Source organism: Cydia strobilella, chromosome 24, assembly GCF_947568885.1.
Source record: "Cydia strobilella chromosome 24, ilCydStro3.1, whole genome shotgun sequence".
Taxonomy (NCBI): domain Eukaryota; kingdom Metazoa; phylum Arthropoda; class Insecta; order Lepidoptera; family Tortricidae; genus Cydia; species Cydia strobilella.
The window spans coordinates 3,079,503-3,104,634 of NC_086064.1; the positions used below are offsets into that span (position 1 = coordinate 3,079,503).

The 25,132-nt window shown below is 38.9% G+C and overlaps 3 protein-coding genes across 4 annotated transcripts in view; 2 read left to right on the plus strand and 1 right to left on the minus strand.

Annotated features, from left to right (window-relative positions):
* The first annotated feature begins 248 nt into the window (after positions 1-248).
* LOC134752153 (zinc finger protein 600-like) lies at positions 249-2,659 on the plus strand. Of its 2 annotated transcripts, none has more exons than XM_063687752.1 (3): positions 249-367; positions 607-1,839; positions 2,494-2,659. In XM_063687752.1, exons 2-3 carry the CDS (start codon positions 620-622, stop codon positions 2,654-2,656), a joined length of 1,383 nt encoding a protein of 460 aa, XP_063543822.1. In that variant the 5' UTR covers positions 249-367; positions 607-619; the 3' UTR covers positions 2,657-2,659. The 2 variants fall into 2 exon arrangements, with proteins under 2 accessions (XP_063543822.1, XP_063543821.1); XM_063687751.1 differs by having other exon boundaries at positions 249-326.
* Positions 2,660-3,306: 647 nt separating this feature from the next.
* Positions 3,307-5,297, minus strand: LOC134752160 (uncharacterized). Its single transcript, XM_063687763.1, has one exon. The coding sequence runs from the start codon at positions 5,200-5,202 to the stop codon at positions 3,904-3,906; it is 1,299 nt and encodes a 432-aa protein (XP_063543833.1). The 5' UTR covers positions 5,203-5,297; the 3' UTR covers positions 3,307-3,903.
* Positions 5,298-5,815: 518 nt separating this feature from the next.
* LOC134752158 (programmed cell death protein 4) overlaps positions 5,816-25,132 on the plus strand; it is a 31,319-nt gene continuing 12,002 nt past the window's right edge. Inside the window, exons 1-2 of the mRNA XM_063687762.1 lie at positions 5,816-6,228; positions 13,624-13,784. Of these exons, the coding sequence (XP_063543832.1) occupies positions 5,967-6,228; positions 13,624-13,784 (423 nt within the window). The 5' untranslated portion in view covers positions 5,816-5,966. The remainder of the gene's footprint in view (positions 6,229-13,623; positions 13,785-25,132) is intronic.

Sequence of the window (25,132 nt, forward strand, 5' to 3'; positions counted from 1 at the left end):
GTATATTTACATGTAATTAGAAACCACACATTCGTGTATTCGAATTCGAACGTCAGATGAAACGTCATTTGCGTTTTGTTCATAATGTTTCATTAGTCTTCTTTTGATACATTTTAAAATAGAACAGCAAGCTAAATTAAACTGTAAATCTACAGGATACAGTTCAATTTTGTGTAAAAAATTCTAGATCTGTTTAAGGAAAGTGAGTAGACTAGCATTTTATTTTGTAAAACGTGTTTTGTTTTGGTATTCTTTCGTGTCGTATTTGTGTTCATATTTTACTAAATATTTCTGACTGTAGTGTGTATTATTTACAGCAGTTTAAGGTAATTTAGAAACTAGGCTTTGCCTTACATGCACCTAATAGGTATGTTGCAATAACAGTTTACTGTAAGTATGTATACAAGTAGTTTCATACTTTGGTGCACATAAGAAATTTTCACTTAATAAAAGCTAAATTAGAAGCAAAAACGATCTAGCACTTTCAAATTACTACACCTATGAACAACATTCGTTTCAACATGGTTACTGTAGATTGTGGAAAAATCTTGCTTTAAAATGCAAACTTATCACTTAAATCAACTTGTTTCAATTTATTTATTCCAGAATAATCACAAATATGGAGAAAGCACAAAACTCACTGAGCAAAGATATAAATCCTTCATGCCAACATAAATGCCTTGCTTGCAGCAAAGAATTTTCCCAAAAAAGCAGCTTAATATCACATTTAAAGCTACATACAAAATCTGACATGTACCAATGTGATTACTGCCTTAAATCCTACACGAGAAAGTCTACTTTAGAACAACACATCAGGGAACATACTAAATTAAATATCTTTCAATGTGAACTATGTGAGAAATATTATACAGTTAAATCAAAACTGCGGAGTCATGTAAAAAGTCATGAGAATGTAAAAGCTTTTGCTTGTCATATATGTAATCAAAGTTATACATATAAACATAGTCTGGCATCTCATTTGCTTTCACATAAAGGCCTCATACACACTTGTGAATTTTGTGGCAAACTGTACAGGAATAAAGCAAACGTAGAAAGACATTTGTTGACACATGAAGGTTCAAAATCGTTTGAATGTAATGTATGTTTAAAAAAATTCTACCAAAAGGTACATTTATTGAAGCATTCAGTTGTCCATAGTGGGAAGAAGAGATTCCTATGCCCTGTTTGTGGCAAATGTTTTAGTAGAAAGGACAGTTTAGTGAAACACGGTAAAGTGCATACTATAAAATATATGGACAATAATATAGAAACGTTAGATGATAATATTGATAATAGAGATGATATTGATGATAATATTTTAATACAAAGGACTTACAAGCTTTGTAATAATAAAAGTGACAATATAAATAATTATGAAAATGTTGACAACCAAGATTATGGACTTCAAGATAGTAATGAAATAAATATTATCATAGATGATAAAGATTTTATAAACATAAGTTTCACTTCCAATCATGCTGAAACCACTAATGATACAAGTAAAGAAAATATAAAAACGAATGACATTATTCTAAGTAAGACTTCAAAATTAGAAGATACAAAACATAAATGCACAATATGCAATAAGAGCTACAAGCACCTAAAATCATTGAAACTACACACAAGATTACACACATTAGACGCAATAGTGTGCGAGATATGTTCTAAAGTGTTCGCTGTGTTTAGCAAGTATGAAGCACACAAATTGTCTCATATGGGTGTGAAGCTGTTTGGATGTGAGTTGTGTGAGAAGAGGTTCACTGCGAGGCACTCTTTGGAGGCGCACTACAGGGCCCATAATGGGGACAAGCCAGTGCAGTGTGCGGAATGTGGGATGAGGTACCTATGTTTAAAATTTGTCGTTATGGTATACTGATGTGCTGCTGAAAAGTTTTTAAAATTGAAAAATTTCCACTGGATAACTCGTGTTTTTGTATAACAATCGAAATTTTCCTCATCCAAAATGAGTTGCCTGTTATCTGTAAAATTTTCCTAAAAATAAAAAAATATTATGGGTCACACTTGCACTTGGTTACACAAAACCACCTAGTCCCACAGTAAGCTCTAGTGTTGTAGGTACCAGACGAAAATATAATAGATATATAGATAAAAATAAATACTTACATACATAAAAAAAAACATCCATAATTCTGGAACAAATATTTGTGATAAACCCATAAATAAATGGCCTTACCAGGACTCGGGACCATCTCCAAATGCTTAGTAGTCATAGTCAGTAGTCACTACCTCACTACTGATTAAGCTAGGAGCAGTGTTGGCCGAACGTTAATTGCAATTAACCTTTAACCAGTACAAATTGACCGTAACGGACGGTTACAGTTTATGGTTCAATTTGTACTGGTTAATGGTTAATTGCATTAACGGTTCGGCCAAAACTGACTAGGAGGCCGTCATAAGTAGGTACAAGTAGCTGCCACTACAGTGTTATTTTTCATTTGCACACTACTAATTACCATGTCTCTTTTCTCACAGATTCACAAAGCAAAGCTCCCTCACCCGGCATTCGCGCGCACACCGACCGCACAGGTCGACGCCCGCACACCGACCACCCCGCGAGCTGCTGTGCGCCGCGTGCGGCCGCCGGTTCCGAAGGAAGGACGTGCTCGGTGTTCATATGAGGACTTGTCTTAAGTGACATTGTTTGATAGTAGTATGAAATAAAATGTATGTAAAAGGAAAGTTGATTTTTATTTACATGAAAACAGCAAATCGTGACTACTTTGAAAAAAATCTCGTATCTCGCACTGCTACTCAAATTTCCCATACATAGTTACCACATGTTTCTCTTGATTGACAGAACGAGATATGAGTTTTTTTCAAAGTTGTCACGAAATTAAATAAAGCCCAGGCCCACGTGACTGCCGCCATACATGATATATGCCATACTGAGCACATTACTAAAAAAAATGTATTTTAAATAATTGTAATACTCTTTATAACAAGATGTTCGGATGTTCCGCTATTTTCCTCTGCACAGTTGGAAATAATAACAACAAAAATCTGCTTATCCACCCAAATAAGCTGACCCCAGGAGTTCATATAGTAATGGCGGTTTGCAACTGCACAAGTATGCAGGGGCGTAGCTAGAGCATATGGCGCCCGGGGCAGTCACCAAATTTGCTTTTGACAAGTTTCCCTGCTGCCCCCCCACCCCCTCCTCCTTGGATGGCGCCCGGGGCACTTGCCCCCTCTGCCCCCTCCCCTAGTTACGCCACTGCAAGTATGATTATGATGCTAGTATTAAATGAAACTACTCTCATTCTCAATTCAAGTCGTTTTATGTTCATAATTACAAATACATTCATAAATATCTACAAGTCAAGGAAAGCTAATAACAATAATGTAGTAACAAAATGGACCCTTGTATAATAACTTTGGTTTTCAGGTAGGTACAGTAAGTAAGGTAACATAGCTATAAACTTGAAATTATCATTACAATAAGCATACATGCATCCAGTTAAGGTCAGAGCATACTGTGCATCACAGATATAAATATACCATACCACAGATGACACAAATGAATCTGAACTTTGCGTGTCTGAACCCCGACCAAGTGTCGAGGTAGACCGTCGTCTTGACAGTCCACGCGCGTCAGTTGTTGCAGCCGGACGTCCGTGAAAACTTAAAAAATGCCTCGTTGCGTGATAATTAACTGCAACAGACCAAAAATTGCGAGCACCCAAAGGCAACGACATATTTCCTATCACAGGTAAGTAATTTTAAAATTATATTATGCGTAACTTTTTTATGAAAAAGTCGGCACAACGGTTTCAAAACAAATCGTGACATTTGCGTCATCTAGCGTATATATTAAATCTGTGCTGTACATAGATGTGCATTCATAGTAGTCCCTCTGAAGAAGGATAGGTACTTGGCTTACAATTATTTAGTTATAAATTGGCTTACAATTATACATTCAAATTTACTAACGTTAACAATCAACCTTTTTTCACCAAAATTAAATATTTGATAAGGCTCATACAACTTAAATATACTATCAACACTAAAAACACAATTATTTACATAACTATTGTTAATCAAGATTAAAAATGCCTCATCATTTATATCCATAGTGTCCAGTAGATAGCTTCCATACTTAAATTCGACTTTTTGAATTCGTAACACCAAGTGCTCACCTTTGGGAATTTTAAAATTGGAATTATCAGCCAGGAACCTTTCATGTTGCCATAGAGAAATGTTAGCACTGTGTTTTTTTAAAAGTGAACATAGTCTGTATGCAAGACCATCTTTTTTATATCTTATTTTCTTTGATTTTTCTACTTCTATTGCAGAATTGTCTGTGGAATTTGTGTGTTTTACTGTTCTTAAGCTACTTCCAGTTGAAGTCATTTGAGTTATGGATATTATCTGTACATCATCATTTGAGGTATTCTGTGGTGTAGGAGTATCGGCAATTGAAACTTGCGAACAATTTTCAGAGCTAAATTGATTATCAAAGTATGATTTCACTTTTTTGATTAAATCTACATTACTAAAGCCTCCATTACTTTTAGAGCTTCCATTACTAAAAAACCTGTCTTCTAATTGTATAGAATTCTTTGTTTCTATTATTGGAGTATTTTCAATTTCTATTTTATTGTTATCGTCTGGTATTTTTCTTCGGTCACGTGGAAAATTGTGACTAAGTACAGGAGAGATACTTCTTTTCTCTGCTTGGATTTTATTATCATTCTTACATTTACTAAACAATGTTTTTCTCACCTTAGGACTGTGAACCGACGATGCAAACTTCTGAGCTATTACAGGACTCTTCATGCTAATATTAGCTCTCTGTGCACCAGTACACAGCACAGGCGACGTCAGATTAGCTTTACTGTTGTTATATTCAGCTGATTTTGGTATCAAATACGTCTTATCAAGAACATTTTCTATCGGCTTACATTTAGTTTTACAAGTTAAAACTGGCGATTTATCACCTTCAGTTTCTTTAGTCACGTCAATTATAGTGATATCCAAGTTGGAAACGTTGCTGGGAACCTTTGATTTGCGTTTTCTTTTACGATTTAGTTTCTTGTTGGTTATGTTATTGAAATTCGCTTTGTTGTCGACATCTTCGAACTCGCTGGAGTCACTTGATGACCAGATTATCTCTTCTGAAAAATCTTGCGAATTCAGTAAGCGAAACTTCGTCGAAAATAGGTTTTCTTTATGGTTTTTCATTATAAATTCGAGTACAAAACAATAACAATAGCGTTGACGACTGACATTTGCGATTTGCGATTCTTTTTTATTTATTTTAAGATTTTCTTTTGTTTTGTAGTGATGCGCCCAGTATCGATTGTGACGCAATATAATCGACCTAATGAATGTTACCATAATGTATAATCTGTGTTCCCCGATACATTGATAAAAATATTTTCTTTTTTGTCTACATCATTACCCAAATATTTCTCAGAGTTCATTTTTATGACAACACTTTCATTTTTGTTATATTGTCAACATTGACGACATAAGGCGTTACTAATGTTTCGAATATTCACTTCACTCACTGATTCGAATTTAAAGTGACTTTGTGTAGCAAGTTGTAAGAAAATCGTAATTGTTTTGACAAATTAATTAATTTTAAAATTAATTATTCAAAGTATACATTTATCAAATATTATCATTTCTACCAAAAAAATGTTGCAAATAGAAAACGGAGAAGAGTATCAGAGTATGAAAAAAAGTTTTCGTGGTTCGTGGTAGCTCAGCAATATGTCACGTTGGCAGCATTGCACAACTACCGCTTGTTATTTACCAAACTTCACACCGGTGTGCGCTCTCAAAACAAATACGTGCTCGCTGGCTGGAACCTATTGTTTATCAGTGCGAAAACACGTTTTATCTTAGCGTTTTTTTTTTAAATAAATTCAAATACTCTCACTAGTGCTGATTGTTGCCAATAAGAACCCTTGTTTAACCCGCGTCAGTTATATCTCGCCACAATGGAAGTCGAGCCCATCGCTTCCGAACTAGAAAACGTGGCCGCGGTTGATACTGATAACGCGAAGCCGGCGGACGAGGGCGCCGGAGACGCCGCGACGTCCCACGCCGAGCGTTTGAAACGCCGTCATAGGAATAAGAAGCTCGCAAGAACCAACAGCAAGGAGGGAGGCGTTAGCACGCCGACGCCGCTCCCTAGATATAGAAGCTGGAAAAATAGCCGCCGACCGCGCAATGGCCACGGGCGCGGGCTGCCTAAAAAAGGTAAATTACCAATCTACCTTCAAACTACATCGCGATTTAACCTGCCGGTAACGCGATAGATTTTTCTAGAACCCCTACGGCGTGAATTGAGCCGTAAACGGCTATTTACAATATTTACATAATATTTTGTTTACTACGCACCGGTGGTCGCGTATATATGTATTTTTTTTGTTCGTATAGCCGCATTTTTCAAGGTCACGCGGGCCCGGCTCTGCGCAGTTACGTCGTACGCTGTTAAAGGTTTCTTATCGATTGGCGTAGGTCACTAATAGAAGTCGACGTATTATTACGAAACTAAGCTTGTAAACAACTTTCGATCGCTCAAGGCTATTTTAAGGCGACATCGTCAACCCTCCGGTTTAAGAATAGCGTAGCCGGTTGGCTGAATGGATAAAACTTTTTTTTTAATTAAACGAATATAGGCCAAGGTCAATTATGTTTTCCATACACAAAACACAACAAAGGGCTCAGCTTGTTTTGTTTTTAGACCTGACAAACGGGTTTTCTGTTTTAATTAATTCTCTCGAGCAACTTTCTCACTCGTTCTGTTCGGACAACTTGTTAACAGGGCAATTCTTTTATGGCAAATTTCTTTTAAATATTTCATTTTCATAATTACACGTTTCTGTATAGTTATTGTTGAAATTAAAATAGTAGTCTTGTTTGTAACCAGACAGTTTCAAATATTGGAAACTAGTGTGTACTGTGTAGGTAACAAATCACGTAATGTATGCAATTTACTAAACCAAATTTCTTATGATCATCATCATATCAGCCTTTTATCGCCCACTGCTGAGCATAGGCCTCTCTTCTAGTACGCCACTTATCCCGCTCCTGAGCCAGTCTCATCTAGAAGTGACCCACAGTCTTCCGAATGTCGTCCACCCAACGAGCCAATGGACAGAATTTCTTATTAGTTTCTTATTAACTATTTTGGATACCTCACCAAGAGGGTGCTCTATACTTTGGTTGACCTGGTCAATCTGATCATTTTTGAAGTCAATCATATGATTTCCCTCACAGGTCAGCCTTTGCCTAGTGTGGAAGTAATGATTTTTTGGAAATAAACTATTTGTATTTTACAGCTAACAGCTATTGTCAGTAAGCATATTTTGGTCACAATAGATTAGATTTGTATCTATATCTAAAACCTGTCAAATACTCATCTCGGCATAGTTGAGGCCGACTGACACAAAAACATAATTATCTGCATATAATTATCATGTAAATCATTTGATTGTTTACTTGTTTACCTTATACATTAAATTTGCAGTGTAGGTAGACACTGCAGCTTAAAATGTCAATGTATAAACTTTCATATCTTATCTTACGAGTGATTGATCATCATGATTATAAACCATAATAGTATTTACTATATAGTAACTATAGTAAGTACTATTATTTATTCTGTGCCTTAGCTTTATACAATTACATGTGTCGTTTTTAAGCAAAAGGTACCACATTGTCACTTGCCATAAGGACGCTCTGTAGAGTTGTGCATGCTCGTTCACTGAAAAGATCGCTCCCAACTAGTACAATCTCACAACTGTACTAGTTCGGTCTTTTAGTACAGTAGTACACAGAGAGAGTCAACATTTAGTTTTAGTTTGGTCGGATGAGTCGGATCACTCGGATCGCTTTGCTGTCATTGTCACTCCTCGGTCCTCGCTCTCATTGTGTATCGTTTGCGTGTTGTGTACTAAAACGCACTAAGAGCAGAATCATTAGGGAATAGTTCGGTCTAGTACAGTGGAGGGAATCGTGTCTTTTTGATTTTAGTACATGTACTACACAAGCCTAACGCTCTGACAGGTTTTTCGTATAAAGATACAAGCAATTTTCGTCCTTATGTTAAGCGACAATGTGGTACCTTTTAATTGAAAACGTCACACATATATAAGTGTCACGTCACTATATTCAAATTTCAAGTGTAACAATTTTTTTCCACTCTATTCTTAATTTCATAAAGTTTTATTTTTACAAATTACCTCTAACGTGATAACTATATTATAAACCATTGACAAGATAACCAAATCCCTGATAGCGCAACAAAAACAATGTTTACTAATATACTCACTGATAATACCTTACCTTATCTTAAATACCTAAAACACATACAACAAACAATGAATCATATGGTTAAACTTATAAGAGCTATATTTGATTAAGGATAAGTTTAAAATGGTAAACAACTGCTTAAATATTACAAACGTGACATTCATGTATATCCATGAATATACTTATGTATGTATGGAATATAATTTAATATATCATCATCATCATTATGTCAGCCGATAGACGTCCACTGCTGGACATAGGCCTCCCCCAAGACTCGCCACTCCGACCGATCCTGTGCCGCTCGCATCCTCCGAATTCCCGCGACCTTCACCAGGTCGTCGCTCCACCTCGTTGGAGGCCTACCGGCAGTTGGTCTTCCGGTACGCGGACGCCACTCCAGAACCTTTCGGCCCCACCGGCCATCAGTTCTGCGAGCAATGTGCCCCGCCCACTGCCACTTAAGGTTTGCAATTCTGCGAGATATGTCGGTGACCCTACTTCTACTGCGGATATAATCATTTCTGATTTGATATATACCACTAGCTTTTCGGTGAAGGAAAACATACATACATATAATCACGCGTATTTCCCGGAGGGGTAGGCAGAGACCACGGATTTCCACTTGCTACGTTCCTGACATACCTCTTTCACTTCCTTCACATTCATAACATTCCTCATAACACCCTCGCCGGTTTAGGGTGCTCTTGACCTGGCCTTTCTTCAGGATTTACCCGATCTGATCAGAGAAAGTCCGCCGAGGTCTACCCCTTCCAACTCCCGCTTCTACGTGTCCCTTATACACTCTCTGTTAGCCTTCTTTCACTCATTAGGGTTCCGTACCCGAAGGGTAAAAATATTACTAAGACTCCTCTATCCGTCTGTCTGTCACCAGGTTGCATCTCATCAACCGTGATAGAGTACGAGTACACTAGACAGTTGAAACTTTCCCAAATGATGTATTATGTATTTCTGTTGCCGCTATAAGATAAGATAAGATATTCGGACTTCTGGCCGAAGGGTGTGGTGTTTCGGCGGTTCCGGGGCAACTTGCCGAATTCTACACCAAGTCAGACGACGCAACGGAGCCACGCTGTTATGTCGTCGCCCAAATCTTAAATACTTTTAATTGTATTGTATAATTGTATCTTTGTATTTTTATTTGTTTTGTAGTTCGCAGTGCCTTGGTAGTAATACTGTAATGCTGTGTAGCCTGTGTAACTAATTTGAATAATAAAATAAAATAAATATTTATTTGCAAAAACAACAACAAATACTGAAAAGTACGGAACCCTCGGTGGGCGAGTCCGACGCGCACTTGTCCGGTTTTTTTTTTCACGTGTCCAAACCTGCAAACCATCTCAACACAAAAACATCATCTCATCTGAAGGAAAACATTGTGAGGAAACCTGCATAGATCCATAAAGAAATTCAAAGGTGTATGTGAAGAATGTGAAGTCCCCAATTAGTGAGGGGACTAGCCCAAGCCCTCTCGCGAATGAGAGGTGGCCCGTGCCCAGCAGTGGGACGCATATAGGCTGAATTGTTTGTGTGTGCATGAATATATATTATCCTATCAGCAACATGTAAATTACAATTTGCCTGGGCAAATGCCAGAATATTGTGTTGTTGAATGTCTCAATTTTCTATGAATTTAGGTTACCCATTTACTATTTCTAAGTTTCTAGGAAATGCACTTTATTCTTCTAATAGGTCTGTGCCAGATCTCTTTAAAGTAGTGATGTACCGACTAGTGATTTGGCCGACTAGCCGACTAGTCGGCGCTCAGATGGCCGACTAGTCGGCTTGGCCGATCATTGGTTTCGGCAGAGTTTGGATGCAATCGGAACCGTTTCGGTCGCCTCGTTCCTGAGGGCCTACCGCGAACCACGTTCGACGTGTTGCCTCTTTGTCGCACTTGTAAATTAGTACGTAAGTGTGACAGGGATGCAACACGTCGAACGTGGTTCGCGGTAGGCCCTCTGGCAGCACAAGTCTTGCGTTCATGTTTACGTATGACTAGTTTTGTCTACCTAAGTTTTCGTGATTTATTAGTCGCCCTTTCGTGTTTCATAGCGAAAACAAGAAATTGTAATAACTGCTTAAATAAATAATACATATAGTGCTCTTAATAAATACGAAAAATGTCGAAAAGGAAATCGCGAGTGTAGACTTTTTTTGAAGATGCTGAAGGCGATGCAAATAAAGTGAGGTGCACCCAGTGCTCGTTACTAAATCATATCAAATATAAACACAAACACCAAATGCCTCAGCTGGCCGCTGCAATTAAATCTAGCGATTCATCACCTCGTTCCATTTCTCTGCCGCAACTACCGCCGACACCATCACCGACACCGGCGGCTATATCGGCTCCAGCGGCCAGCCAATCTCAAGTTGTTATTCTCAACGTTGTATTCTCAAAGTATTCTCAATGTTGAGATTCTCAACGTCAACAGAATATCAAAGACTGTTTTTGTTAGAGTAGAATTGAAAGAGTTGAAATAAAAATCTTATCTTTCCTGAAGATTAAATAGTGCCGACTATTCGGCAAATTTTGCCGACTAGTCGCCGACTACAAATGTGGCCGGATAGTCGGCTTTCCCGACTAGTCGGCGACTAGTCGGTACATCCCTACTTTAAAGTAGTTCCTGGGCTTAAGAGTCACACGAAGCCGCCGCCAAAAACCCGCTCCCATACAATCGAAGTTATTCTAAAACAACATGCTGAAATTACATGAAACTTGGAACTAATATTTACCTAACGTTTATCCTCAGTCTATAAAACAATACATTTGACAGGGCAAACGTGCGGGGTGCGAGGGGCGAGGGGTGGGTCGCGCGCACCCGAGCTGCATACATCGCCAATTTTTTTTAAACCTGACTTGGGCTCTATTGCACTCTAGGGCAATTAGAGCGGTAGGACTGTGTGGGGGGATGGTAGCCTGGGGAAAATCCAGGACCCTTCCGCATCACACTGCGGCTGTTTAAGGAAATAGGGTGGTTGAGAGATAAATCTAGGTTTAGTAAGCCGGTCCTTAAAAAGAGACTAAAAACATACCTTTTAGAAAATTGAGCATTGGGAAAATTTATTTACAGTACATATGGTGCTACTTTCTCGCACTAGTGCGTAAAAGAGCACTTTTCGTGCATATGTCAAAAGTTTAAAGGGCCATATGTACTGTAAAACGTTGTACGACACACGTGCGAATAGGTAATTCGCAACTAGTGTCGATTTAAAACACTCCCTGCGGTCGTGTTTTAATTTATCGCCACTCGTTTCGAATTTCCTATTTTCCGCACTTGTATCGTAAATAACTATTACTTATTAGGCATTTGTGCATGTTAGTTTTTATGTTATATATAAGGATTACTGTTTAAGCTGCTAATTATTTTGTTCAGGTGCATGATTCCATTTTGTTATTGAGCGCTTCAATCGCCAACAAACTGGTTACAGTTTGGCGATGCATAAATTTTGTTTGTAAGCATGTACCCTTTGTGTAAATATAAAAAAAAAACACGAGACGGTTTTGCTACGCTGGAATACTCCTAAAGAGTTTTCGCTCCAGCGCAGATCGGTTGAGCGGTCTCAACCTTTTTTTTTTTTTATTACGCAGGGGTAAATGCATGCATTTAGCATTTACGCATCTCACCCCCCGGGCTGGGGAAGCCGGGGGGGGGGGGTGGTATGTGGGACTCGCTCCTCCCGTACATCCTCTAACCAGAGGATAGGGAGGAGAATACCCACTAACATCCCCTGCGGCGTCACCCTCTCAGACGTTGTATGGGGGCATCATGGGCTCGCGCATTCATTCTTCCACCATGACCCCGAGCGGTCTCAACCTGATCTGAGGGTGTAAAGGGAATCGAGCTAATGGGAGACTTGACGCTAGTTCGCTACAACCTAGCCTAGCCGAGAAGACTCCAAGAAACTCAGCTAGGCCTGACGACTGTCGGAGTAATACATCGCCATTGTAAGTAGCTCGGTACTACTTACAGGGCTAACGTGTCTTAGTAAGTCGTGTAAGTCTTGGGCAGTTGTGTAAAAGTCTGTGACAACCCTACTGATACTTGTACAGTGTCGGCATTTACGCAAACATCAAAGGCGTCTGTCCACTGTTACTTTTTACACTGTGGTATATGTCTTACCAGCGACCCGCCCCGGCTTCGCACGGGTAAACCTTAACAAATTACACACATAAACCTTCCTCTTGAATCACTCTATTAAAAAAAACCGCATCAAAATCCGTTTTAAAGATCTAAGCATACATAGGGACAGACAGACAGCGGAAAGCGACTTTGTTTTATACTATCTAGTGATGATAGTATGGCGGCGGATAGGATGCCATCTGTACTATAATGTTACCCTTTTACGGTTCGGTCGGTGGCAAACGGACCAATATAAGCCTTCACTGTCTGTCTGTCATAGTCAGAGTCTCAGGAATCATAGTAAATTGACTGAATCATGACATGAATATACATTGTTGATCCTTAATATCGTCGCTATACTTACTCAACCTCATATCTGCAACAATCATTTGATGGGAATGTCGCTTTTCTTTCATTCGGAATACGGGTGTTTTTGTCATCAAACGGGTGTTGCAGATACGAGGTTGAGTAAGTGTAGCGGCGATATGTTCTGCCATAAGGAATGTGAAAATGTTTTTTCCATGACATGACAAAGCCATGTGTTAATATTAATTGCGTGCATGCAATAGTATCTTAAGTAGTAAGCATATTATGCTAATATAACCCTTAATACCTAATAGTAAATGTTGCTAGCCATGCATATTATTATTACAATATTAAATTTCAAATTACTATTGTTGAATGACAAAGGTTCTATCCATACTTAATATTATAAATGCGTAAGTCTGTCTGTCTGTCTGTGTGTTACCTCTTCACGCTTACACCGCTAAACCGATTTAGTTGAAATTTGGCGTAGAGATAGTTTGAGTCCTGGGAAAGGTCATAGCATAGTTTTTATGTCGGAAATCATCCGTAATGATAGTGAAAAGGGCGGTGAAATTGAGAGATTTAATTAATTGCCTGATAATGAATGTCAAGCAATTAACCTTATGCTCAAATTGAATGATTGCTATTACACTTTATCCAGGCACTAAACTTACTCTAGCTGCTGTTACTGATTCCACGCAGACGAAGTCGCGGGCAAAAGCTAGTATAGGTATAAAATTATATGGGTAATAATGTTTTGAGGGTATAAATGTTGTATCGGTCCAGAAATTCCATAGTTTAGCTGTGAGAGGCTGGACGTTTAGCAGGTTTTTGAAATACCTTGCAGTCCAATACATGATCCATACTACCTCTGTTTTATTTTGTACAGGAGGCGCCGGCGGCAAGGGCGTATGGGGAGCCCCGGGCTCCGAACTCCTGGAGGAGTACATGGAGGACGAGAATGACCCCAACTACGACTCGGAGGCCGTAGCCAACGGAGACATCGAGTTCAAGCAGGTCATCGTGGAGGCTGACCCTGAGGAGATCATTGTGAGTGGTAGTTTAATAAAAATATTGTAGCCATGATACGCGAGCAGCTGCGCCACCTTCATACGCTGCAGCCGGCCGGTCAACGACACCTTCTCGTAACTCATGAGGCCCTGGTACTAGCTCCTTGTGAGTGGTACTTTAATACATAAGGCAAAAAGTAGCCAAGATACTCGAGCAGCCGCGCCACCTTCATACGCTGCAGCCGGCCGGCCAACGACACCTCGTAACTCATGAGGCCCTGGTACTTAGCTCCTTGCTAAATCCTGTTTTTGGACAGTTTTTTGCTGATTTCGGCAACGCTAAGCGGTCTTCGCAGTGTATGGATATTGCTATATTAAGGGCGTCACATGCACGTTTCTGACATATAATTCGTTTTCATTTCTCATGCTCTGAAAGAGGGTCATTGTTGTTCTAAAAGGTGTGCAGAAAATGATACGCGTCTGCACTAGAGCATTTTACGTTCGAAGTACGATTTTTTTGATTTTTTTACGATAAGCAATTCAAATTTGAGTTTAAATGGATTTGTTATACAATTTCCATTCTGATATTTGACTCTCCATTCCATAAATAATGATACTTTTGCCTAAATTGCTAACCGAAAGTACCCTTAAGAAATACTATAAAAATGTATACTTGGTCATGTTTTAAAAAAAACACATGCATTTTACTTTCCTCGTATTCGAAATGAAAAGTAGAGTGTTTAACTCGGGTGAAAGGCGTCATTTCAGCCTCGGACTGTTGGCGCTCTCACTGTGTTCGAGCACCAAAATACCTCGGCAGAAATGAGTGCCTTTCATCCCTTGGTTAACAATCTACTAATTATTCGCTTTTAAACACTAGTCTATGATTTAAACTAGCAAAGGATGCAAATAAAATTCACATTTTAATAACATGAGAAATACGAGGGGCGTTCAATAAATTCTCGATATTGATATCTTACAACCTTTTTGAGTATTTCTTTTGTTACTGGCCACTAAGAGTCATTCATAGACTTTAAAAAAAAAAGTAAAATTCAAACCGATATGTTCTCGTTTTTCTGCAATTGCCGAACAAACGTGAGCACCATGAGCGATTTAACAATGTTAATTAAATTAGAGCATCGAGCCGTAATAAAATTCTTGACCAATCAGGGTAAAAATCAAAAAACTATAAAAGAAGAAATGGATTGTGTTTACCGTGAGTCTGCTCCTTCTTTATCTACCATTCAAAAGTGGTCAAGTGAATTTAAACGTGGGAGAGAGAGTATTGAAGATGATCCTAGACCAGGCCGGCCTGTAGTAGCTACTTCACAAGAAAATATTATCAAAGTGGAAAAACTTATATTGGAAGACGGCCGAGTGAAGGTAAAATCAATAGCTCAAATAACCGGTCTTTCTGTTGGTACCATACATGATATTATCCATTACCATCTTAATATGTCAAAAGTAAGTGCGAGATGGGTTCCGCGAATGCTGACACCGGTTCAGAAAGATATGCGAGTAGCTTGTTGTTCCGATTTTATTGACCTGTGCGGTGAAAATCCTGATGAGGTGCTGCAAAAGATAGTTACTGGAGATGAAACCTGGGTTCATTATTATGACCCAGAAAGTAAACAGGAGTCCATGCAGTGGCACGTTAAGGGTACAGCTCATCCCAAGAAGTTCAAGGTCATCCCTTCAGCTGGCAAGGTCATGGCCACAATATTTTGGGATTGTGAAGGAATATTACTGATCGATTACAAACAAAAGAGTGTAAATATCACAGGACAGTACTACGCTAATATTCTACGTCAATTAAGGGGTGCAATCAAAGACAAGAGGCCAGGAAAATTAACCAAAGGTGTTCTGCTTCTGCATGACAACGCCCCTGTGCATACTGCTCATATTGCCAAGGCGGCTATTCTTGAATCTGGGTTTGAAACTATTACTCACCCACCGTATAGTCCGGACTTAGCCCCCAGTGACTTCTTTTTGTTCCCCAATCTTAAAAAGGATCTGCGTGGAAATCGATTTTCTGACGATGAAGCGTTGAAGGCGGCAGTGGAGGAGCATTTTGACACCAAAGATAAAAATTATTTTTATGAGGGATTAAAAAAAATAATAGATCGATCTTTTAAGTGTATCAACATAGGGGGGGAGTATATTGAAAAATAAAAATATTAAACTTATCGTATTTGTTTGTTTTCATTCACATACCGAGAATTTATTGAACGCCCCTCGTACATTATCATAAAAGGTAGGTATAAAGAAATGACACGATTATCTTTAATCGGATATTATCGGCCTTGCGCGAGCAAACAACGATATCGACGTTCGACACACTTGAGTCAATGTTTTGCGTTTTAAATTTTTAAGAGTGACATGAACCCGCCGCACATAACCCGCTCCCATACAATACAAGTTAAGCACTAACTTGAAAACGTCATGCATAAATGGGGTTGGCAACTGTCAAAGGTTTGCAGAGATGGCGCCATCATAGCTTGCCCAGTTTTCTATGAGATTTGGCTTAAAGGGCTGGCATCCAGGGCATTAAAAAAACAAAAATTTGACACAATTCTAGGGTTTGACAGAGCAAGCTATGCTAATTATTTCGACCGGCCAACCCCATTGCATGAAATTTGGCAAGAATATTTACGTCGTATATGTATATCTATGTCGGTACTAGTTTTCGTTGCAAAAAATTGTTATAGGTACAATTTTTTCTTTGTATTACATATCTACGAAAACTATTACCAGACATAGATAATATGTTACTTAAATGTTGTATGAAGGCGGCTAGGCGGCGGTTCGTGTGACTATTAATAGCAGGCTGGTAAGTAAAACCTGACGTTTAGAAAGGCGAGGTTTTTTTTATCACATATGTACCTACATATGTGTGAGCATGTCAGTCCTTAATATGGATTGATTCTACAGGGGCCCGTTTCTCAAAAGCTTGTAACTTGTAATACAAGCGGATGTCACTTTTTGACAGTTTTTGTTAAAAAGGGACTTCCACTTGTATTACAAGTTACAAGCTTTTGAGAAAATCGCTGATTGCGAGTAATAAACTTGTACTTATTATTTTCTGTTCCACATAACAGTTTTTAGGGTTCCGTACCTAAAGGGTAAAAACGGGACCTTATTACTAAGACTCCGCTGTCCGTCTGTCTGTCACCAGGTTGTATCTCATGAACCGTGATAGACAGTTAAAATTTGTCCCAGATGATGTATTTCTGTTGCCGCTACAACAACAAATACTAAAAAAAACCGGACAAGTGGGAGTCGGACTCGCCCACCGAGGGTTCCGTACTTTTTAGTATTTGTTTTTTAGCGGCAACAGAAATACATCATCTGTGAAAATTTCAACTGTCTAGCTATCACGGTTCGAGAGATACAGCCTGGTGACAGACAGACAGACGGGTAGTGGAGTCTTAGTAAAAGGGTCCCGTTTTTACCCTTTGTGTACGGAACCCTCGGTGGGCGAATCCGACTCGGACTTGTCCGGTATTTTTACATTTTTCCACGCATCAAGCCGGGTGCACGCTTAAAAAGAAAATATTATATAACATTTTTTTCCTCCCATCATCTAATCTTTCGATTCTAATAGGTCTCTACGACGCTCCAGTTACTACACATTTAAGATAAAGATAAGATAAGATAAAAATGTTTTTATTGCACCATTTAGCATCATAACATTTGAAACTTTCGCGTTTTGATTTGAACACATATTAAATCACATTCACAATCGGGTCTATCGCGAATTAATTTTAAGACCCGATTGTAAATGCGACTTTTAGCATCGTCGGCTCCCCTGCTATTAAATTGTATTTATTGCGTAGCGGTCGTGGGTGGAGAACGTAACCACTACCACGACGGGCACATTATTGCAACACCTTCCAACATCTGTTAGAATTTGCTATTATTAAATATCCCAAAAGTAAGAGTTTTGAATGATTCACGGTTAGTTTCACTAGACTTATATTAACCCGGGATATAGACCGTAACTAACTAACCGTACCGTACCGGACCGTAGATTTAACTGCGTCGAAATATCGGGAGCTCATAAACAATACAAAAGGTAATCATAATCACGGTCTATATCCCGGTCAATATAAGTCTAGTGATCCCAAACATCAAACATTTATTCAGCAAATAGGCCACAGGGGCACTTTTACATGTCTATTTTTACAAGCAATACAAAACCAAAATTTACAAAAAACAATGACAAATATGTAATCAATAAAATATTAGATACTTTGTCAGAGATGTATCCAGTCTAAATGTCGAATTACACAAACAAAAGAAAACTAATAAAAAATATACAAACAACAGGCAATTACTAAAATTGTTTAGAGATGTAAAAGTCTCTAGGTGTCAGAGATAAAATATGTATAATAAATTTAAAAAAAAGATCATCAAATTATCCTTAGAGGTGTAAGAGGTCTCCAAGACTTGAATTGTTATATAAGTAATTATAAGACAAGAAATTAAATCAGACAGACAAGAACCGAATGAAGTGTCTCACGTTAATGCCACTCAAAAGTAAAGTTACATAGCATGTAACATGAAGCCCGTGTAAACTTAAACAGACCGGTCTCCACAAACAGCACCCGTTCACGAGTACGACGCGTATCTCAGCCATCGTCTCCCTCAACCTTCATTCGGGAAAGTGGCGACCCGAAAAGTAATAAAACCGTTTTACACTTTCTTAAATAAGGAAAATATTTTCACTTACAACTGTTATAATTTATTTATAAAAAATGCAAATAACACTTGCACAGTCTGTGCTATCAAAATCGCTACAGAGTTAGCTTTGTTTGACTTGAAATTCGCTTCTGTCTGCGATTTCTATAATAGGTATGTTCTCCCGGAACTATATGCTCAGCCTAAATAGGTAACATACAGACAGACACGAGTTACATTTGCATTTGTAATTTTAGTATAGACACAGAATCAATAATAGTACTTGGTACCGAAGGTTCAGTCTCTAACAAAACGCGTGTATATGACCGCTAGGTGGCGCAAGCGCGAGCAGGCGTCCGTTCCGTAGCGGGGCGCGGCAACCACTATGGCTAGACACCAACATTGGTGTGGGCCGCATGTACTTGTAGCAGTTGTTAGAGCAGGCTCCAAGGAGATGTTCGTTTGCAAAATCCTTCCTTGTAGTGGGGTTCCTACGCTCCTAGAAACCCTATGTTGCCGGGCTGAAAAGTGGTGCCGTTACCCCCACCAGCCCTTTGAATTTCCCCCTTACAATTCTCATACATTGGCTATCGAAAAAATCCCACCTTTTGCACAAATTGGACTAATTTGAGTCTAGCTCTCAGCCTAATTGAACTAACTAATTAATATTAGTATCAATTTAAAGGACGTTTAATTACCTCTACATTGACATATTTTTTGTTTCCAAAAAGTATTATTTATTATAGTTTTTTCTTATTTTGACAAATTTGAATGCACCGCATATTTCTACACACTGTTGCAGTTTAAATTCACCATTTGTGCGATTTTCAAGCAAAATACTAGTGTTATGTCAATACGGAGCATCTGCCATAAATTTGCTAGCCAAAAACCAACTTTATCGACAACCAACAAGGGTATATTTTTTTTTAAATATCATTTATAACTCGTTGTTCAAAACGATCGCGTCGCACACCAAACACTTTAACTTGAAACGATGCACAGAAAAAAGGTTGACATGAACCAAGAAAATTCTTGAACGAAGAAAATTTGAAGGAAGACCGAAATAATCTTGAACCAAGGAAAAAGTTCTTAGCTCGAGATTTTTTTTCATGGCTCAAGAATTTTTTTCTTATCTAGACCAATAACTTTTTTTTTGTTCAAAATAATCTGAGTCTTCCTTAAAATTTTCTTGATTCAAGAATTTTTTCTTGGTTCGTCAACTTTTTTTTCTGTGTGTAACTGCATTTAAAATACATACAAAATTGCATCATTTTTAACTAAACGTCTGGTAATGTCAATTGGCTTAACAGGAGTAGAAGGTCGCAAGTTCATATGTGCCATTTTCAACCAAAAGGGTACTTATTGTCGCTTGTCAGTAAGGCGCTATTTCCATATAGCTTCTATTAGAAATCAACCTTATCAACAAGCGAAAATGTGGTACCTTTTGGTTGTAAACGTCACATATTATAATATAAATGTTATGCGAGGCTCCTGAGCAGGGCTTTAAGAGTCCCCAGCAAGCTCGGCCGAATTGCACCTTCCCATACAAATGTAGTTCCGCTCTCATTTTAAAACTACGTGTTGGATTGTATAATGAAACTTTGCACATGCACTGACATGCGGTACATCTAGGTCTGAGATTAGTATATAGCTCCAGTTTATAAAACAAACGAAATAGAGCAAAAACAAGTATTGTATGAAAAACTTATATTCGCTTTTTTTTAAACTGTGATATCTGAAGCTACATAAACTAATTACAGACAGATATACCTTATCCTATTGTAAGTACAAAGTTTTAGAGCAAACTAGCTACTCGTTTTAAAATGAGAGCGGAACTACGTTTGTATGGAGAACCGAGTTTACCGGAGACCCTTAAATGCAAGGATCGACGAATCAATTGTAATATTTTGTCTTCAATGTGAATAAACAAAAAAATTATCCATGTTTACGTCTTATTTGTGTTTGTTAAAACTGTCTCGATAAGTTGACCGTTGAAAGAAAAGTACAGTCAGCGATAAAGGCTTGTATCAAAAATGAAAATTTGGCAACAAAACTATCTTTTCTGAGGAAAAATGTGTCCGAGGAAATTTGTCGAACCGCGCGCCGATAGAATAGAAGTCAAGGATGAAATGGCATCACTGACCTTATAAAACAAAATGCCCCGCCGCGTCATTCTGTATGTTCGCGATAAACTCAAAAACTACTGAACGGATTTTCATGCGGTTTTCACCTGTCAATAGAGTGATTCTTGAGGAAGGTTTTGGTGTATAATTTGTTAAAGTTTACTTACCCGTGCGAGCCGGGGCGGGTCGCTAGTTTAACCTTTTCGACGCCGTGTCAAACACAAAAGCTGTCACTTAGACGCCACGTCACCGAATTGTCAAAACTTAAATTTAACTTTATGCACATGCACGTAGGTCTATGTTGCTCTGTGGTTTTCGACCGATTAATCGGTCTTTGGCATTGGACCTGCGGTGCCGATATATCCGTCATTGGCGTCTAAAGGGTTAATCTAAAGTTAACACATTGGGTGCCGGGAACCCGCTCGGCGGGTTTTCTATTCGTAGTCTCTTTCCTCTACAAAGCGGGAAAACGCTGGGATCGGCTACGAGCGTAGAGCTACAAACATTTTGGCAGTGAATGTGTTAAATACACGTATATGTACGCTCTGCTTTCAACTTCGGACGGTCAATATCTCAGACTGTGTGTCGTGGTTAATTATATAGTTTTCGTTTGTTTTTGTTATTGTCATTTCATTTGGCTCGTAAACGCCCCACATGCGAGATAAGTTATAATTAGAACAGAACACCAACTGAGCACGCGCTGAAAAAATACATTCGTACAATTCATGCTTTACGATTTTACGATGAATTTGTAAGTTTAATTTGAACCATACTTCGTTTTTTTAGGGTTCCGCACCCAAAGGGTAAAAACAGGACCCTATACTAAGACTCCGAGTCCGTCTGTCCTAGGGATGTTTTTTTCGGGAATTTTACAAAATTTGTTTTTTTTTTTCGGTTTTTTTTTTCAGTTCTATTCAGAAAAAATAAATACGTCACACACAATGCCACTGTTGAGTGATGACAGTGTCAATGCCATAAACAAACACATTAGACATGCAACCTTAACCTACCTGTTTAAATACCTAATTAAGTAAGAAACTTGAAAAAAAACGAGCCAAATTTTCCCGGTTTTTTCAACGCTAGTCTGTCCGCCTGTCTGTCTGTCCGTCTGTCTGTCACCAGGCTGTATCTCATGAACCGTGATAGCTAGATAATTGAAATTTTCACAGATGATGCAGAACAACAAATACTAAAAACAGAATAAAATAAATACTTAAGTGGGGCTCCCATACAACAAACGTGATTTTTTTGCCGTTTTTTGCGTAATGGTATGGAACCCTTCGAGCGCGAGTCCGACTCGTACTTAGCCGGTTTTTTTATTAGAAAGGTTTACCCTAATCTTGACGTGACTCCATAGGGAGTTATAGCTTTTTTTTTATTATGTCACTAATTCGTACGAACCAAGTATGTAGGTTATGTTATAATTGAAATATTTGTATGAAGTCAAGGTATAAATGAGTTTCACCTTTAAAATACAGACATTTATAATTTAATATTTTTGTTTATGTTTAAAACATATTTAATTTAGCGTCCTGACGGAGCCACGTTGGTGCCGTGGAAATTAGGAAGGGCCCTGGTGTGGGACGCAACTTGTGTCGACACCTTTGCACAGTCCCATATTCAGGGGACCCGCATTCGGGCCGGCGCTGCGGCAGACCAGGCCCAAGTACTCAAGCGCCGCAAATACTCAGCGTTGCTTAACGACTATGAGTTTGCGGCGCTCGCGGTTGAGACTTTGGGTCCCTGGTCAGCCGACATGAAAATATTCATGGGAGCACTGTCGGCGCGGCTGGTCGACACCTCAGGGGACCCCAGGGCTGGCGCGTACCTCTTTCAACGTATTTCCCTTGCAATACAGAGAGGTAACGCCGCCAGTGTCATGGGGTCCATGCCGCAGTCCGACTTATTAGAAGGGGTATTTTCTTTGTAATTGCGTTCGTTTTTTGTAGGTAAGTATATTTTATAGCTTGAAAAAAAAAAAAAAAAAAATTGATTAATTTAATAACAATTTAAAATATTTTTACATAATTTTCAATTTCGACTGAAAGCTGGGTCTGTGCCTCCTGACCTGTCAAAAAATGACAACGTGGCAGAAGAATATTCGAAATGTCACCGTATATAAGAATGATTTCGCTTAAAATTTAGTTTTTTCTTCGCAAGCTTTCTTCTTGGACCTTTTTTGTTAAATAAATCCGTTTTAGAGAGAGGTACACTGGTTTTTATTAAAGGTACACTGAAGGTACAATATGTTTATAAATATTTCGTTGAAATCGCCGAGGTCCACCCGCCATCCTGACGTCACGAAGCCAGGACCATCGGCTTCACAGGCAGGATCACTACCCACTTGGCCAGACCGGTCGACAATCGTTTTGGCAGCCCTAACAATGTGATGCGCGTGCGACGCGTATCAACACGGGTCAATGACAGACTATGACAGGTACCATTCACAACCAACTGTCAAATTGTAAGCCTTATTATAAACACATAAAGTTCACCTTTGGTCAAAGTGTTGATGTTACCTCTCCCTTCGCAAGGCGAAACTACGTTCGGTGCATAAGTGCGTGATTGGAGTTTTCAATGCAAGCGACTCTGTTGGTGCCAGTGCCACAGATCACCTTAAAGCCCGGTTCACATTTGTCTGACGTGTCGTGTTGTCGTCGTGTCGTGACGCATATCGGTTTCATACATTTAATATGGTTGCGTTCACATTTGTCTGACGCAGCCTGCATCAGACCCCGCCCGTTTTTCTTATTCTGCTGTATGTACGAAATAAACACAAACTTTTCTTTATGGTTCCGTACCCATAGGGTAAAAACGGGACCCTATTACTAAGACTCCGCTGTCCGTCTGTCTGTCTGTCAGCTGGCTGTATCTCATGAACCGTGATAGCTAAGACAGTTGAAATTTTCACAGATGATGTATTTCTGTTGCCGCTATAACAACAAATACTAAAAAGTACGGAACCCTCGGTGGGCGAGTCCGAATCTCACTTGGCCGGTTTTTTTGCGTTCTATATGCATTTTACTCGAAATAGTTTTAGATTTGAGACAAATGAAAAATATGAAATATTATCAATTGTCATATATTATAAAACTCCTAGGCACATTAATTTGCACTCATACAATAATCTAATCAATTTTCTTTGAATGCAGTGAAAAACAAAAAAAAAACGGACAAGTGCGAGTCGGACTCGCCCGCCCGAGGGTTTTGTACTTTTTAGTATTTGTTGTTGTCGCGGCAACAGAAATACATCATCTGTGAAAATTTCAACTGTCACGGTTCATGAGACACAGCCTGGTGACAGGCAGACGGACAGCGGAGTCTTAGTAATAGGGTCCCGTTTTTACCCTTTCGGTACGGAATTCTAAAAAGTATGATGTCAGGAGGTTTACTTTCTCACGATGTTTTTTAAACATTTGACAACATATCCATGTCCTACTCTACCAGTAGGCCGAGCACATGATTGACGCGACAGTATCTCGCCGCGAGATAGACTACCCGTGTACCCGTCTTTTACTAACTGTATGAATTAAAGGGGGACGGGTAGTCTATGTCGCGCGAGATACTCTCGCGCCAATCATGTGCTAGCCCGGCAGTAGGACTAAGATGGTCGCCTTATCGTCTATGACCATTCCCGTCGCATTCCAACAAGTGTGTAATATTAATTTTTCGCGCTTTATGATTTGGTAATTTACTTCCTATTCCTATTCTTTTCAATAGGGCGACTCAATTTGAAATCTAGATAATAGGGGCAGGAGGATAGTCAAGTGATACCCGTACCCGACACTCTAAAACAGTGCCAAGACACCCAGTTTTAAAACCCCTGTACGAGGGTTGAAAACGTTTATATTCGCTTCCTTGTTTACTGTGCAGGCTATACTGTCGTAGACTTGTCCGTATGAAATATACACGTGTGCCCGTAACTGGGTCTGACGCGATCGATATCTGTTGTCTTCGGATTTGAGACGCTTCACACTTAGCGCGCGAGCGACACGTCTTATGTATTATGAAATGAGAACTGTTTTATCCACGAGTTGTGTCGCAGTTATTAAGTTATTTAAGAAAATAGACGAAAATTACCATCCATAATAGTTCTTCACCTGTAGATAGAACACTAACTATTTTTATGTAATAGGTAAATGGACAATTCCCCTTATTTTATTTAAAATTAATGATCACTCCCCATTAAACATTATGAATAATTAAAATTCGCGTAGAGAAAAGCACATTCTCGTTTTGTTAGTATACTCGTACGATCATATGGGGCATTTTCTATGAAAAGGGACCTTATTGTCGATGGCGCTTACGCCGCACAGCGTCGCGCGGCATTATATTCATATCGGAGCATCGTTTATAATGGCGTAAGCGCCATCGACAATAAGGTCCCTTTTTATAGAAAATATCACATATTAAACTATCTGTTTCATTCGCTACCTCGAGTACGAAACCTTTCCTCGGTTTATGACTTACCCCATTTGAATTAGTACTGTTATTTGTCTCAAAACTAACACATAGCTATAACGATGGTACTAACAATATTGTATGGAATTTTGAACGTTCCGAAATAAAGTTTTTATTTTTTTTA

Coding starts and splice junctions, on each gene's coding strand:
- LOC134752153 (XM_063687752.1), top strand. CDS start 620: ATGGAGAAAGCACAAAACTCACTGAGCAAAGATATAAATCCTTCATGC. Junction 1,840..2,493: donor TGTGCGGAATGTGGGATGAG/GTACCTATGTTT, acceptor CTTTTCTCACAG/ATTCACAAAGCAAAGCTCCC.
- LOC134752160 (XM_063687763.1), bottom strand. CDS start 5,202: ATGAAAAACCATAAAGAAAACCTATTTTCGACGAAGTTTCGCTTACTG.